Source organism: Pediculus humanus, genomic scaffold (genome assembly GCF_000006295.1).
Source record: "Pediculus humanus corporis 1103172108303 genomic scaffold, whole genome shotgun sequence".
Classification (NCBI taxonomy): Eukaryota; Metazoa; Arthropoda; class Insecta; order Psocodea; family Pediculidae; genus Pediculus; species Pediculus humanus.
Genome location: NW_002987872.1, coordinates 107984 through 123800, shown reverse-complemented (window position 1 = coordinate 123800; position 15817 = coordinate 107984). Strand labels below are relative to the sequence as shown.

Genomic DNA, 15817 nt, shown 5'->3' with positions numbered 1-15817 from the left:
ATTATTATTATTATTATTATTTACACACGGAAATTAATATTGAAAAAATCGGTTTATTAAACAATAAATAAATAAAAAGAAATGTATAATGTTTCTCGCTATATTGAATATTTTGTAGGTTTTTAGATAACCGTAGAAATTTATTAAAACAATTAATTATAATAAATAAAAAAATTATTTATTTATTTATTTGTTATTAATTAATTTTATTTATTTATTATTATTATTATTATTATTATTTTTAATTTATTTGATTTTATTATTTAAAAAAATAAACAAACAAAAAAAAATATATATATATATACATATATATTATAATTTTATTCCTTATTATGGAAATTTTTACAAAAAAATTAATATTAATAATAATGATTATGATTTGTTAACTAATATAAATAAATAAATAAATAAAAAGAATTAATAAATTTTGCTTTTTTTATTTTATGCGAGATATTTAACGGGGAGGAGGGAGGGGAAGGTGGGGGAGGAAAGTGAGAGGGGAAGTGGAAGGAAGACAGTGGGAGGGGAAGTGGGGTAGGGAGGGAGGAGAAAGTAGGAGGGGAAGAAGGCGTGAGAGAGGGTGGGGAAAGTGGGAGGGGAAGTAGGAGTGAGAGAGGGTGGGGAAAGTGGGAGGGGAAGTAGGAGTGAGAGAGGGTGGGGAAAGTGGGAGGGGAAGTAGGAGTGAGAGAGGGTGGGGAAAGTGCGAGGGGAAGTAGGAGTGAGTAAGGGTGGGGAAAGTGGGAGGGTTAGAGAGAGGGGAAGTGGAAGAGAGAGAAGTGTGGAGGGGAGTGTAAATAAACGGTCGATTCTTGTGGGATGTATGAAAATTTTCCAGAAAAATTATCCTGTGGGTCGTTGTTTAATTGTTTTTATAATTATGGGGAATGATAAAAGGTCAAAATGGGAATTTAACCTCTTATCATCACCGAAGGTTTCCACGTGGTTGAAATAAAAATTCAAATTAAAAAAAAAAAAAAAATAATCGATTAAAACTTAATCGATTATTTACATAGAGAGAAGCAGACGACGATTTATTTTTAAAGAAATTCCTATGACGAAACAAATACGTCATTTCCGGTCATAAAAGAAAACATGTCGTCGTTATTGTCATTGTCGTTGTAGTCTTCGTCGGTTACGGATCTTTTTTATTTTTCGATGGATTTTCACGGAGAAAAAAGGTAAGTGAAAATTTTTTTTTTTTTAATAATAAATTTAATTAATAACATTTTTTTATATAACAAAATTTAATTTATATATATATATACATATGTAAAAAAATTATCGTAATTATTATTATTATTTTGAGCTTTTTTTTTTATTTACATTTAAAAAGAAAAAAAATATTGCTCTTTTCTTTTTTATTTAAATTTTTTTAAAAATGAGCAACTGCTCTTTCTGTAGCAGCCTCGTATCTTGATATCGATTTAAAGTTTCTAAAATTATAACCTATAATCATTAATTTGCATAGTAAAATAGTTCATTAATAATAATAATAATAATTAAAATAAATACATTTGCTTACTGTGATAAAGTGGACGTGGCACCAATTCCGGAAGTCTAAGTTTTTCTCTTTCGCTTTCTGAACATTTCCGATGTCTTCTATACGATGATGATGATAACATTTCGTTCGTTTGATATTTTTGCCTTTCCGATGATGAAACGTGAGGCGACGATTCCGTTCTGCTCATAGATCCTAAATCCGTATCCGAATCCGAACCTAAACTATCGTATTCTTCGCTTTCTGATTTTAACGTTTTCGATTTACGACGGTGTCTCCCTCTCGAGACTCCGTATCTATCCGTGCTCTATTTTATTATTAAAAAAAAAAAAAAAACCGCGTCTTAGCCGAAACAAACAAACAAACAACAAACAAATAACGCTTACTTACGTGTTTCGTTTGAATTTTACTTATGTAATTTGATTTATTTGGATTTCCGGCCATGTTTTCCTGATCGGGAAGATGAAATGTTGCGTATGGGCAAATTTCTTCCGCGTATTCTGTAAATTTTTATTTTATTTAGTTTTTGGTAATAAAACCTTTCGAATAATAATAATAATAATAATTACCAGGTATGAGTTCTAACGAATTCATATTTTTCATCGGCGATTGAGTAACTTTATTGATGGACGCGTAAAATTTTTCTCTTTGTTTTAAATTTTGAGTGTTGTCGAAACTTGCGGATGTTTGCATGTCTTGCAAACAAATATTTTCTCTCGACGAACCTTTTTAAGAAAAAAAAAACCGTTAAATATAAAAATATGTCGTTCGTTATATAAATAAAATAATAATAATAATACGTTTTCGAATGCAGAAACAAATTCCGACGGCGGCAAAAATTAATAAAATAAGTGAAACGACCCCCAAAACAATGGCTTGAGTTTCGAGATAGAAAGATGTTGAGTCGTTATTTTCTGCAGCTGCTGATTTTGGTGAATTTGGACCTGAAAAACCGTAGACCAGTTTTACTTTTAGAAAAACCATAAATGAATGAATGAATGAATGAATGAAATTTAAAATAACCGTTTTCCATTGAAAGAGTTGAAAAAACGTATTCTTGCGATGTAGGGCCGGCACTATTATATGCCGTGACCTTGACGACATATTCTTCTCCAGGTGTTAAATCGTTTAGAATGAAATTATTTTGAGGTTTTAAATGATTGAAAACTAAAAACCAATTATCCGGAGGTTGTCTGCATCTGAGTGAAAAATGAGTTAAATCGCATCCGTTTTTATTCCACGTTTGAAGGTGAAGAGTCACGTGGGTCGTATTTACGGTTACGAATTGTTCTTTGGATGGTGCTATAGGACGAAATCCTTTCGTCGTAATACTGTTTAATTTACTTGCCAAACCGCTACCAATTTTATTGAATGCTGTTTTCAAAAAAAATTTCAAAATTAAATTTCGTATTCGTTTTTTTTTTTATTTAAAATGAATACCAAAAAAATTACCGATGAGTTTTATCTGATAGTTGCTACCACAATCCAAACCTTCCATCAAATACGTATTGGTGTGAGGTTCCAGAATAAATTCTTTCCAGTCGTTCCCTTCTTTTTTCGAAGAAAGAATAAATCCTCTTATTATTGCACCTCCGTTATCTCCTTGTTTCCATTGAAGTTGTACCGAATTCGATGTAACCGATGTGGCAAGGAGTAATGGAGACGTGGGAGGAACTAAAAAAAAAAAAATATAAAAATTTCCAGTACTTATTATCCAGTCGAACTTTAAAAGGAAAAGTAACAAAAATTTTTACTTTACCTTGAACGATGATAGCAAAAACTATGTGATCCGATCCTAAATTATTTTTAACGTGACAAGAATAGTTACCCTCGTTTGTTCTTGCTATATTTTGTAGTATAAGCGACTTCTCTCCGATTGTTATCGTTCTATAATTAATAAAAAACGTAACAATAATAATAATTGGTAGAGCAAACGGATTTACAAACTCACTTGGAATGTTTTTGAATTTTGACGTCACCGAAACGCCATTCGATGAAGGGTTTGGGTTGACCGACAAACAAACAGGGAAGTCGAACTTCAACTTTCCAAGGCACTACTATAACTCTTCCAAATGATATAATAGATGCAGGTACTAAAAAAAAAAATTTTTTTCGTTTAGACGAGAGGGCACACACACGTGACTTCCGTACGGTGTCCAAACTCACCCGTCGCGCTAGGAACTAAATGAACAAGCGGTGTACTTTGTCCCTGACCGATTTTGGTAGAAGCAACAACCCAAGCTTCATAAGTTTCTCTTTTTTTTAAACCGACAGCTTCGTAATGTAAAAGCTGAGCCGGAAGTGTACTTTTTATTATTTTCGTCTTAAAATATGCAAAAAATTAAAAAATTAAAAAAATATGTTTTTTCCATTCTGTTCGATCGAAAAAAAAAAAAAAAATTACTTCAGAACCCTGTTCCAAGACTCTTATGTAAACCGTATACTTTGTTAAAGCTCCATTTGACCTTTTAGGAGGTAGCCAACTGATAACAACGGTGCTATCAGAACTGACGACGGCTTTTATTGCCGAAGGAGCTTCCGGAACTGAAAATTAAATAAAATCCGATAAAATTTTTTTTGTTTGTTACTTTAATTACTTTAATTAATTAGTTAATTAAAATTACTCGATTCGTCGGTCGTACAAAAAACAACCGGACTTTTAACACCGTCACCGGCTCTTGTAAATGCCAATACTTGTACCGAATAATTTGTGTAAGGTTGGAGGCCGTGTAAATCAGCGGAAATCGATGAGACAACTTTATTTTCTCTAACGGAAGTGTCTGTAAAATCGATTTGTAGGAATTAAAAAATTTGATGACAATAGTAATGATAATAATAATGATTTAAATCGAATTTACCTTGAGTTTCATCCGTCGGCTCGTATAAAATTTTATAACCTTGAATAATTCCATGAGTGTGATAAACAGATGGTGGTGTCCATGTAACTTGTATGCTTTGTGCTGTTAATGCCGTGCACAGGACATTCTGAGGGGGTTCGCTAGGAACTGCAAAGAAAATACGATTTACGGTACAAACGATGTCGTAAAAGAAGGAGAAGAACAAAAAAAAATTTTCTACCATCTTCCATTGTTTCTCCGAGTACGGGTTCCGACGGTGGTCCTTCACCTTTTTCGTTAACGGCTCTAACGCTAATTAAATATTTAGTATATTTCAATAAACCCGTCAATCGAAAATCTCCTGGCATACCGGAAGTATCTGGAACGTGAGTCCAATTATATTCATCATTTTCCATCCTGTAATAAATTTACAAAAAAGGTTTTAAAAGGGTTTCGCGTTAAACATCAAAAAAAAAAAAATTATTTTTTTTACTTTAATTTTTTGATTCCGATGTTGTAACCTAAAATTTCACCGTTCCATAAATTTTTTTTCGGAGGATTCCAGGTTAAACGTAATGCTGTCGGAGACATAGGTTCGACAGATACCTGAAGAGGAGGACCAGACGGTGGTTCGCTTTTCGTAGAAGCCTGTAAAATAATTTAAAAACGAATAATATAATTATTTTTTCTTTCGGTAAATGGATAGGAAGTGACAAAACGTACCTGAAGGACGTCACTCGGCGGGCTTGTTCCCAATTGATTTTGTGCGTACAAACGAAAATGATAAACAGTCGCAGGTTTTAAATCAATTATGGTATCCATATTTTTTTCACCGTTGATTATTTTTTGAGAATTATGTTCGTGCCACATATCTATCGAGTTAAACATTAAAATCAATTAGGTACCCTTAAAAGTAAAAAAAAATAAACGCGTTCGTACCTTTGATTTCTTTATACTGAAGAATATAATTTGATATTTTCGTGTCTCCAGAAGTTATCGGTGGAAGCCAGGATACGGTTATCGATCTACTAGTTTGACTAGATGCATGAAGATTTTTTGGAGAACCTGGTAATTCTTTTCGTAGGAAACATAATTAATAAATCATATTTTAAAATATTTACTTGAATATATAGAGAGAAAAATATTTACCCTGAACTAATAAAAGAATGTTCATGTAACTTTGTCCGTATGAATTTTTGGCTGAACATACGTATTCGCCTCTATCGGATGTCTGAACATTTAAAATTGTTAATTCCGACATGAATCCTTTTAAGAGAGTGTTATTTTTTAAACGAAATCTGTTGGTGGGATAAAATTAATGACTTTCATTCCATAGATAAACGTATAATGGAATAATAAATTTTGGAGAAAAAAAAGGGTCTGGAGAAATTTTACCTTTTATTATAATCAGTGTTAATAACATCATCTTTTATTTTCCAGATAATTTCCATTGGTAAATCACCTTCAACCTCACATTCTAAACGTGTCGTTTCACCTTTTTTTCCTATTTCTTGTTTCGAGTGTATTTTAAATTTAGGACCGGCTAAAAGGAAAAACAAAAAAAATTTTCTTTTTTTCGTAATAAAAAAAAAGGTTTTAGAGGAAAATCATCTTACCGTGAACGACCAAATGAACAAATTTACTTTTTCCAGCACCGATTCCATTATTTGCTTCGCACATGTAATAACCTTCGTGTTCTTCTCCAGTTTTCCCTATTAATAATGTTCCATTTTCCAAACGTGTCATGCTCGGTGTGTGATAATTTAATTCTCTGTAATCTTCCGGACTCGGTTGATGATTTTTTTGTTTGTGATCTAATGACCCCCCCCCCAAAAAAAAAATTATTGTCTCATCTAACACGTCACCGGATGTGACAATCTTTATACTCACGTACCTAACGCTTGCTTCCACGTAATTGAAGGTTTTGGAAATCCTCCTGCTTGACAATGAAGTGACACAGGCCTACCCAAAATCACGCTCGTTTCTCTCGAAGGTTCCGATATCCAATATGGCGGAACTAAAAATTAAAAAAAAAAAAAATTATTATTATTCCTTCTATCACTCACTTTTTACTATTTTCTTTCTTTTTTTTTTTTTTAATTAATCCCGCCATCGATTCGAATAAAATTTTTTTTTCATAGTCAAACAATACAATATTAGTGACGTAATCAAATCGATGACGTTTTAATAATGACAATCAATAATAGTAATAATAATAATAATAATAATAATAAAGTGTGTTAATAAATCTAAAAAAAAAAAAATTTTTTAAAGCAATCTATACATTAAAAAAATAAGCTATGCATCAATAAAAAGAAATAATAATAATAATAATAATAATAATAATAGTGTAACCTAAAATGTTGTATTAAAAAAAATGGATATATATATATATACATAAAAAATAGATAAATAAATAAAATTATTTTATTAAATAAGTGTTTATCAGTGAATAAATGCAAAAAAAAAATTTAAATTGTTTTTATTAAACACAAATGTTAAATTTAAATTTTCTTTTTTTTTTTCTTAAAATTTTGCTGACGTCATTTTTTTCTTTTGTTATGTTTGTTTTGTTTGTTTTTGTTTTTGTTCCCCATACTCACAGTAATCGTGAGATTTAAATTTGTTTTACGATGAGAAAAAAAGGATCTATGCGATGCAAAATTTTAAGAAAAAAAAAAAAAGGTATTACCTGTTTGTGCAGGTGAGGTACATGTGCCATGTGTATACCCTGTGCTTGTGTCCGTGTGCCCAAATAATAATAATAATAATAATACTAATAATATATAACAACTCATATCTTCTACATTTTTTTTCTTTTAATCATATTTACTTTTCACATGTTTTTAAAGTAATGAATGAGTGAATGAATGAATGAATGAATGAATGTTTTCGTAAAAATATTAAAAAAATAGTTGTAAATTTTCCAGAATGTGATTCGTTTTAATCCCGGAATTTTATTGACATTCTCTCCCTCCCTTTTTAAAAAAAAAAAAAAAAAAATTTTTTTACTTTCAATTTTTTGTTTTTGTGTTTTTTTTTTATGAAGTGTTGTTTTTCTTCTGTACAACCTTTTTTTTTCTTACTTTATTTCTTTTTCATTTAGAGAGGAAGAGGTTACATCGGTACTCACCGCTGACCGTTAGATTTGCCGTATATTGTGCAAGACCGGCTTCGTTTTTGACGAAACAAGTATAATTTCCACTGTGAGCGGAAGTGGTTGTATCTATCGATAATATGCTTGAAAAAGGAGGGAAATCACTTATAATTATTCCAAAATCTTCAATTCCGTGTCCGTCTTTTTCCCAATAGATGTTAAACGGTCGATCTCCTTCGCTCACGGAACACATAACTTGTGTTCTCATTCCTTTCGTGATTTGATTTTCAAAGTAAAAAGGAGATATTCTCGGAGGGACTGAAATGCAAATATTTTACAAAAAAAAAAAAATAATAATAATGATAATAATTATATTTAATCAAAGCAAGCATCGTACCCTTGTTGTTTATTTGTTGACGTACGCGTTTCGACTTAAGCTATGTGTTTGTGTACGTGTGTGTGTGTGTGTTTGTTTTTTTTTTTTTTTTTTTTGTTTCAATTACTTATCCGACAAAAGCTAAAAACACATAATAATAATAATAATAAAAGAATGCAAGTAAATATTTTATAGGCGATTTCAGAGGCGATCATACAAAATCAATCATGACGATATCAAGCAGGTAGTAATAGTAGTACGTATCGATATAGACTAAGGGTGCTACTCTTACACGACAACAAGACATAAGCAAAAAAAATAAAAGAAATAGAAAAACGGAAAAAAATTTTTTTTTTTGGTTGTGTGTATGGGAATCGTTACCGTTGACTCTTAGCGGGGCCGTGTGAGAAACTGTGGCTGCCTGATTGGATACCAGACACGTGTAATTTCCGCTGTGATTAGACGCGATCGCCCTAATGCTGAGAGCGCTTGTGAAAGGATCGTAACGTCGTACTGTTATCGTGTCGCTTTCTGGTGGCGGTTCTCCGTCCTTCCGCCATGTAAAAGACAAAGGTAGGTCTCCGGAGACAACGACACATTGAACACTTATTCTATCTCCTAATTTTAAATCATGGGCAAATGTGAAAGGTGTTATTTTGGGTGGTACTGAAATACATAAACGAGTAGAGTGTATGATAAAGTTGTTTTTTTATATATTTTTTTTTCGCACAAAAACAACACGCAATGTTATGCGTGCGTTTACAAAAAAATAAAAATAAATAAATAAAATAAATAAATAAATAAAAACATACATGAAAATAAAATAATAATAATAATAATTATCGTGTTATACTCAAAAACAATGAATAGGTAGTAGATATTTTTTTTTTTTTGATGTTTTTTTATGTTTGTAAGTGTTTTATTGTTTCAAAACATAAATAAATCCTTGTTTAATTTAACTTACTCGGTAATAATAAGTGTTTTCGATATATATAACATTAACGACATCGATTAACATGCGTGTGTTTTTTTTTTTTTATATTAAATTTTCTGTAAAAAATTATCATTATTATGTAAAATTTTTGTTGTTTTTCTTTCTTCTTCTCTTATTCGTTTACTAAAAAAACTTACCTTTCGTTTTATTATTTTATTTACTCTATGAAATTTTTTTTTTTCAAGTAAAAATTTTTTTTTATTAAAGATTAAAAAAAAAAAAAAATTTAACTTATAACTCACCGATAACTTTAACTTGTACGGTTTTGTGTGAACTATGACCTTGTTTGTTTTTAGCCGTGCATGTATAAGATCCTTGATCGGTATCTTTTTGTACGTTTTCTATAGATAAAGTATTGTTAATAACTCTTTGACGTATGGAAGTCGGAAGTTGAACGCCATCTTTGAAATTGGAAAAAAAAATTCATTTTTTTTTGGGGGGGATGTAGGGAATTTTCAGTGGGTTTTTTTTGTTACCTTTTTCCCAAGACACGGAATCAATAGGATATCCGGCAACGGGACATTTAATGATAAGAATTTTTCCAGCGACGGCAGATATCGAGGGCATTGTTCTAACGTATGGAAGACCGTAAACGTTTAATCTAGCAGAATGTGACGTTTTTCCGGCGCGATTTTCCGCCACGCATTCGTATTCGCCTCCATCTTCCGTTTTTATTGATGATATGTTAACGTGACTGACGACATCTCCGAAAACTGTCACGTATTGTCCAATCATGAGCCTGTCGCTATGATAAAGAGGAAAACCGTCCAAAAGCCAAGAAATGTGTGGCGTCGGATTACCGGAAGCGCTACATTTGAGTGATACCGATGGACCCGGTTGCATCGTTTGTTCAATGAACTTGTACAAAAGTTGCGGATAAACCTCTAAAAAAAAAATTATCAAAACCTGACATTTCGAGAGAAGCCATTTTTTTTTTTTTTTTTTTTTAAAAAATTATTTAAATAAAAAAAACCTCCGAGTTGTAATTCGGTTGACCCTTGACTCATTTCAAATTCATTTTTTATCATGCACTGATACATTCCCTTATCTTCTTTCGATACCGAATATATTTGAATTTGCGTATCCGATATTTGTCTTATTCTTGAATTAAATCTTAACATTTGTCCATCTTTCAACCAATAAATTGAAGTTATCGGAAATCCTTTTTATAAAAAAAAAAAAAAAAAAATAAATTATTTAAATTTTTTGAAAGGATAACCATAAAAAAAAGAGAGAGGGAGAGAGAAACAAATTGACAAACCCTGATAAGAACATTGAAATTCCGCCATTTTTCCAAGATGTACGGATTGCGTGGAAGGATGTACGTGAGCCGAAAGTGGAGCCGTAACGACCAAATGCATTTCCAGTATTTCACTGCCTTCTTTATTTTTAGCCCTACAATAATACGTTCCCTGATTCGATATCTTAACGTTCGATATAACTAATATTCCATCTTGTACGATAAAACCTTCTTCGTTAACTATAATCGTATCCTCTTGATTCTTTTTATAAAACCACCTAAAAAAAAAAAAAAATCGAATTTAACTTAAAATGGAGGAGGCGGAGAGGAAAAAGGAGGAGAAGGAGGGAAAAATCCGATTTATTCATTCATTCGTAATTGTTTAATAATAATAATATGTCGTCTTAGGTTAATATAAAAGTCGTGTGTGTGTGTCAGACCTGCCAACCATAACTGACAAAATTCAATTCGAAACGTAAAACATAGGGGGGGGGGTGGACAAAATGGCTGACAAGAGTAAAAATTTTGTTTTTTCGACATTTTTTTCTTTCTTTTTCTTCTCTTATTTCTTTATCATCATTTAAAAGATAAAAACTCTGAAAAAAAAAAAAAAATTTCCCGTGAATTTTCCCGCGTCATTTAATTTCACGCAAGTCTGATGATAAAAAAAAAAGCAGACGACTAAAAAAAAAAAAATTTTTTTTCTTCCTTTCGCGGTTAATTGCGTGCAGCAGATACGGAATTAAATAATAATAATAATAATAACAAACCTTTTTTTTTTGTCTAAAAATAAAATTACTTTATTCTAGACGTTGGATAGGATTTATATTACGGGTAATAAAATTTTTAATCCTTAAAATAAAAGTAATAATATTTATTACGTATGATTCACACTCCTCACGCGCCCTCACGCACACACAAATTTCAGTTGCGTTTGTTATCACAGGAAGTGATAAAATGAAAACGAACAAAATTGATAAAGAAAATTTTTTTTTTCTTCTCCAGTAAAATCGATATAATAAAATCGTTTGTTTCGTTATTTTTAAAATATATCACGTTTTCTCCTGGATGAATTCCATGATAATAATAATAATTTTTGTAAACTTACTCGTATGTCGGTCTAGGATTTGCATAAGCAACGCAAGGTGTCGCAATGGTCGAACCTTCTTTAACAGTTAATACTTCAACCTTTTTGTTTAAAATCGGTGGCACGAAACCTTTCATATCTATTAAAAGAAAAAAAAAAGGATTTATTACTTTTATCGATCGGATTTGACATTTTTTTTCCTTTTCTTAAAACTCTTGAATAGGTTAAACAATTTTTCCTTTTTTTTTCCTTTTAATATAAAATTTTTCCTTAGAATTTAAAAAAAAGGTTCTTACATTTTTCCTTTTTTTTTCATCTTCTTCTTGTCAATTCATTATTATTTCTTTTTTTTACCTTTTTTTCCTTTTGTTTCCTTTAAGATAAAATAAAAAAAGGAAATTTTATCCAAATTAAATGACTTAAAAGAAATCGCGATGATGATAATAATAATAATAATATATCTCGAAAAGAAATTTCGCACCGAAAAAAATAAAATTTGAAATACGTGAACCGTAAATAAAAATTCGACATTGGTTCGATTTTTTTCTTTTCAAAATTTTTTTTTACGTTTTAATAATTTTTTATCCCTCCCCTTTCCTCCCTCCCTTCCTCTCCCCTCTACAGTTTATCCCGGTTTATTTCTAGACGACAACGACGACAAAAAAAAAAAGAAAATTTTCTTTTACCGCTCAATTGAATTTTTCCTTCGTTTCTGCTAACTGTCGCTTCTTGCGTGAGCCTGTGATGAGTTCTACATTTATATGATTTTTCCGAATCTTCTTTTGTTACGTTTATTATTATTAATTCACCTGTTGGTAGCATGTGGTATTTACCATCTGGAAAAGAGTAAAAAAAGTTATTGGGAGGGAAAAAACCGGGGGCCGGCGACGGGACGGAAAGGGGCGGGGAAAAAATTTACCACTTATGGTGGACGGATAAATATTAAACGTTGGTATTTGAAGCCATGACGTCACAGAAACAAAATCTTTCACGAAAGAAGGCACGCTACATCGGAAAATAACATTATTACCGACGAATCCTCCGGGACTTTGAACTTCAGGTTCGTACCTTTGATTAACGACTGAAAAAAAAAATAACAAAACTTTAATTATTTATTATTATTATTATTAATTAAAAACTATTAAAAGTTTAAAAATAAAAAACAATAAATACAGAAGATTATTTTGTTTGAGACGTTGATTGACCGTCGTCGTCGTGGAATAAGACAATAGAAAAAAAGAAAAATTTACTATTTTTAAAATCATTAAAAAAAAAAAAAGAAAAAAGAAAGAAAATTCAATTCATTCTTCCTCTTTCTGTCTGTCAAATTGATATAAAAAGAATTGAAAATGCCAAAAGCAAAAAAACAGTTTCATCGATTGATAAAAAAAAATTTTTTTTCTCTCTCTCTCTCTTTCTTTCTTTTTCAGTCACAAACAAAATTTAATTTTCGTTTACCGCCATGATGACGGAAAAAAAAAAAATTTTTTTTTTTTTTGAGATTTTGATGCGTTTCCGTCATCGTTTCGCGATATAGAAAAAAAAATGCCTGATTTTTAACATCCTTTGTCATCACGTGTTTCATAACAACAACAACAACAATAACAAAAATCTTTGTTATCTTCTGTAAACACTTTCTTTTTATAACAAAAAAAAAAAATGTTTTATTGAATTTATAAAAAGAAGTAGAGAGGGGTGGGAAAGGGTGGGGGCCAAGAAAATTTCTATTATTTTTTTTTTACCTCAAATACATAAATAATAATAATGATAATAAATTTTTAGTAAAAGATTACGAAATATGAATTTTTTATTTAAAAAAAAATTTTTTTTTATTGTTTCTTTACAATCGATTGATCGATCGATCGATCGATCGTTGATTTAAATAAAAAATTTTTTTAAAAATATAATATAATATTTTAAAATATTTTTTTAATTTATAAAAATAATTAAAATCGTTCGAGTAGTCGATCCGCCATTTTTTTTTTTTTTTAAGCAAACGCAAACTTGTTTTATAAAAAAAAAATTTATTATCGTCAATTTTTCGGCAACAAACATTTAACGACAAACAAACAAAAATATTTTTAAAACTTTTACCTTATTTTTGAAGGTAGGGGGAGGGGGTGCGGGTAGACGGGGGGAAAAGAATGCTCCTCTGGTATTTTACTTTTGAAACGAAGTATGGGGGGAAGCCAATAAACTTTTATTTGCAAGATTTTCATTACTTCATTTAAGAATACGAATAATAATCAAAAAATAATAAAAATAATAATAATAATTCGATTCTCCTTCAACGTCAGCAATATTTTTTTTTATTACGCGTCTTTGTACTATAAGCAAAATCGTTTTTTTTTTTGTCTAATCAATAATTATTATTATTATTATTATTATTATTACGGAGTGCAAAAATCTTTAATAAAAAAAAATTAATAAAAAATAAAATTTAATTATTGTTGCTAATTAAAACTTTTTTTTATTAAAATTTTATCCCAAAATTAAAAATTTAAAAATAATAATAATAAAAATAATAAAAATAATAATAATAATAATAATAATAATAATAATAATAATAATAATAATAATAATAATAATAATAATGACGACGACATACGTAAAACTTAGGAAAAAAATCAAAAATCGGTTAAATAATAAGAAAAAAAAAAAATGAGGACGAATTTTCTTTTTATTTTTTTTTCTCCTTATCAGGTACATACTGGATTTAAATTATGTCATCACGTGATTCAATTACGTCACGTGAAAATATTATTTTTTTAATTATCACCAAATAAACAAACAAAAAAAAAATCATGACATTAAAATATCTCTTTTTTACGCGTATTTATTTATTTATTTATTAATTGATAAGAATTATTATTTTTTTTAAAAATTTAATTATTATTAACTTTCACGCGTATATACATACGTTTTCTGTTATCAACGTCATGAAAAATTATCATCATCATTATTATTTCGTACAAAAAAAGAAATTTCATTTTACATAACAATAAATAAATAAATAATTTACACGACGGTGATTTTCAAACAATAATATTCGTTTGAATAATAATAATAATAATAATGCTAAAACAAGGATGTAATAGAGTCAATAAAACAAAAAAAAAACAAAACAATGAACAGACGAACGACTACGATAACAGACAGCAATGCAAAAAATTTCGACAAACAAACAAACAAACATCTGGGACGTTAACTGATGATTGTTTTCGATGTTAGTCGGTTCTGACGGTTGGTTGGTTGTTTGATTTGTTCATAAATAAAAAGCGAGAAAAAAAAGTTAATTAAAAAAATTTTTTTTTTTATTTCTCTTCTTTTGTTTTAATAAATAATAATAATAATAATAAATAAATGAATTATTTCATATTGGTTTCGAGCATTCTTGCCGCGGCGGGTTTCATAGCGACCGTTTTTATTTTTTACGTTAATTACATAACAATCGAAGGTGCCGGTTATGAAATGATAAAACAAAAAAATTTCAATTCCAAAATGAAAGAATTTATGGAATCCGAATCGGAGGATGATAAAAAAATTGTTTTAAATCAAGATGGAAGTTTAACTTTACAAAATAATCATCATCATCACGGTTTAACTGATTTTATTTTAAATATACAAAAATAATAAAAACTGGATAAAAACAAACTGGAAATAATCGGACTGGATGGAAAATGGATTTCGGTAAAAAGGAAAAACATTTCCTACCATATATGACGTGAATGAATTTTTCTTTTATTTTATTTTTTTACCTTTTTCCCACCCCCCCCCCCGCTTTTCGAAATATTTTTTTGTTCCTCGTCTTTTCCAGATTCTCTTCCCTTCGTTCCAGATTTTTGTTTTTGTTTAAAAAAAAAATTATTTATCGTGTGCGCGTTTAGGAAAAATATCGAATATAAACAATAAAATTTTTTGTTTTTTTTTTTTGGAGAATATAAATAATAATTATTCGAGAGTGAAAATTCCAGGTTGTTGTTATTATTATTATTATCATTATTATTATTATTACCATTGTTTATTTTTATTTAACCGTTATTAGATAACCGTTGTTGTCAGTTTTAAATAAAAAACTGGAAAAATTCCACGAATTTTATAAATTTTTTTTTCTTTGGTTTTTGTTATCATTATCATTAAAAAAAATTTTTTCGGGGGGGGAGGTCGAAAGTGGGGGGGGGTCATTATAAATTGTTTTTAATGATAAAACATTTTATTTTATATATATATAGCAAATTGTTTATAGTCTTTATAAAAGTTTTTTTTTTTTTTTATATACGTCGAACTTAGAAAATCCCTTTTTATTATTTATTACGTCATTCTCTCTTACGTACTCTTTAATAATAATAATAATAATAATAATAATAATAATAATAATAATAATAATAATAATAATAATTTTACTCTTTTTAAATTTAAACTTTTCCAAAAAAAAAAAAAAATATGTCGCAGGTGTTTTTACTTTTATCAAATTATTACGTTTTTTTTTTTAAATTTACACCTGATAAAACTTGTTAAAATGTAATTTTTTTTTTTATTATTAAAGTAATAATAAATGTAAAAAAAAAAAAAGTTTTTAAATTATTATTATTATTTTTTTTTTTTTTTTTTAAAACTAATATTTTAGTATGTTTCCGTCCCCATTTTTGTTTTTTTTTTTTTCGTTATTTTTCATTTTTAATTATTAT

General features: G+C 29.0%; 1 protein-coding gene across 1 annotated transcript; it reads right to left on the bottom strand.

Moving 5' to 3' along the window:
• Positions 1 to 1816: 1816 nt before the first annotated feature.
• Positions 1817 to 11951, bottom strand: Phum_PHUM572430 (Down syndrome cell adhesion molecule precursor, putative; the record flags this gene model as incomplete). The annotated part of the gene is made up of 26 exons (XM_002432104.1): positions 1817 to 1998; positions 2068 to 2223; positions 2317 to 2421; positions 2522 to 2872; positions 2951 to 3172; positions 3258 to 3385; positions 3450 to 3591; positions 3665 to 3821; positions 3903 to 4042; positions 4123 to 4278; positions 4357 to 4503; positions 4577 to 4752; positions 4829 to 4983; positions 5059 to 5207; positions 5275 to 5409; positions 5485 to 5633; positions 5731 to 5878; positions 5952 to 6121; positions 6226 to 6352; positions 8190 to 8474; positions 9045 to 9203; positions 9279 to 9686; positions 9806 to 9964; positions 10064 to 10320; positions 11151 to 11268; positions 11816 to 11951. 26 exons carry the CDS (start codon positions 11949 to 11951, stop codon positions 1817 to 1819), a joined length of 4617 nt encoding a protein of 1538 aa, XP_002432149.1.
• Positions 11952 to 15817: the final 3866 nt, after the last annotated feature.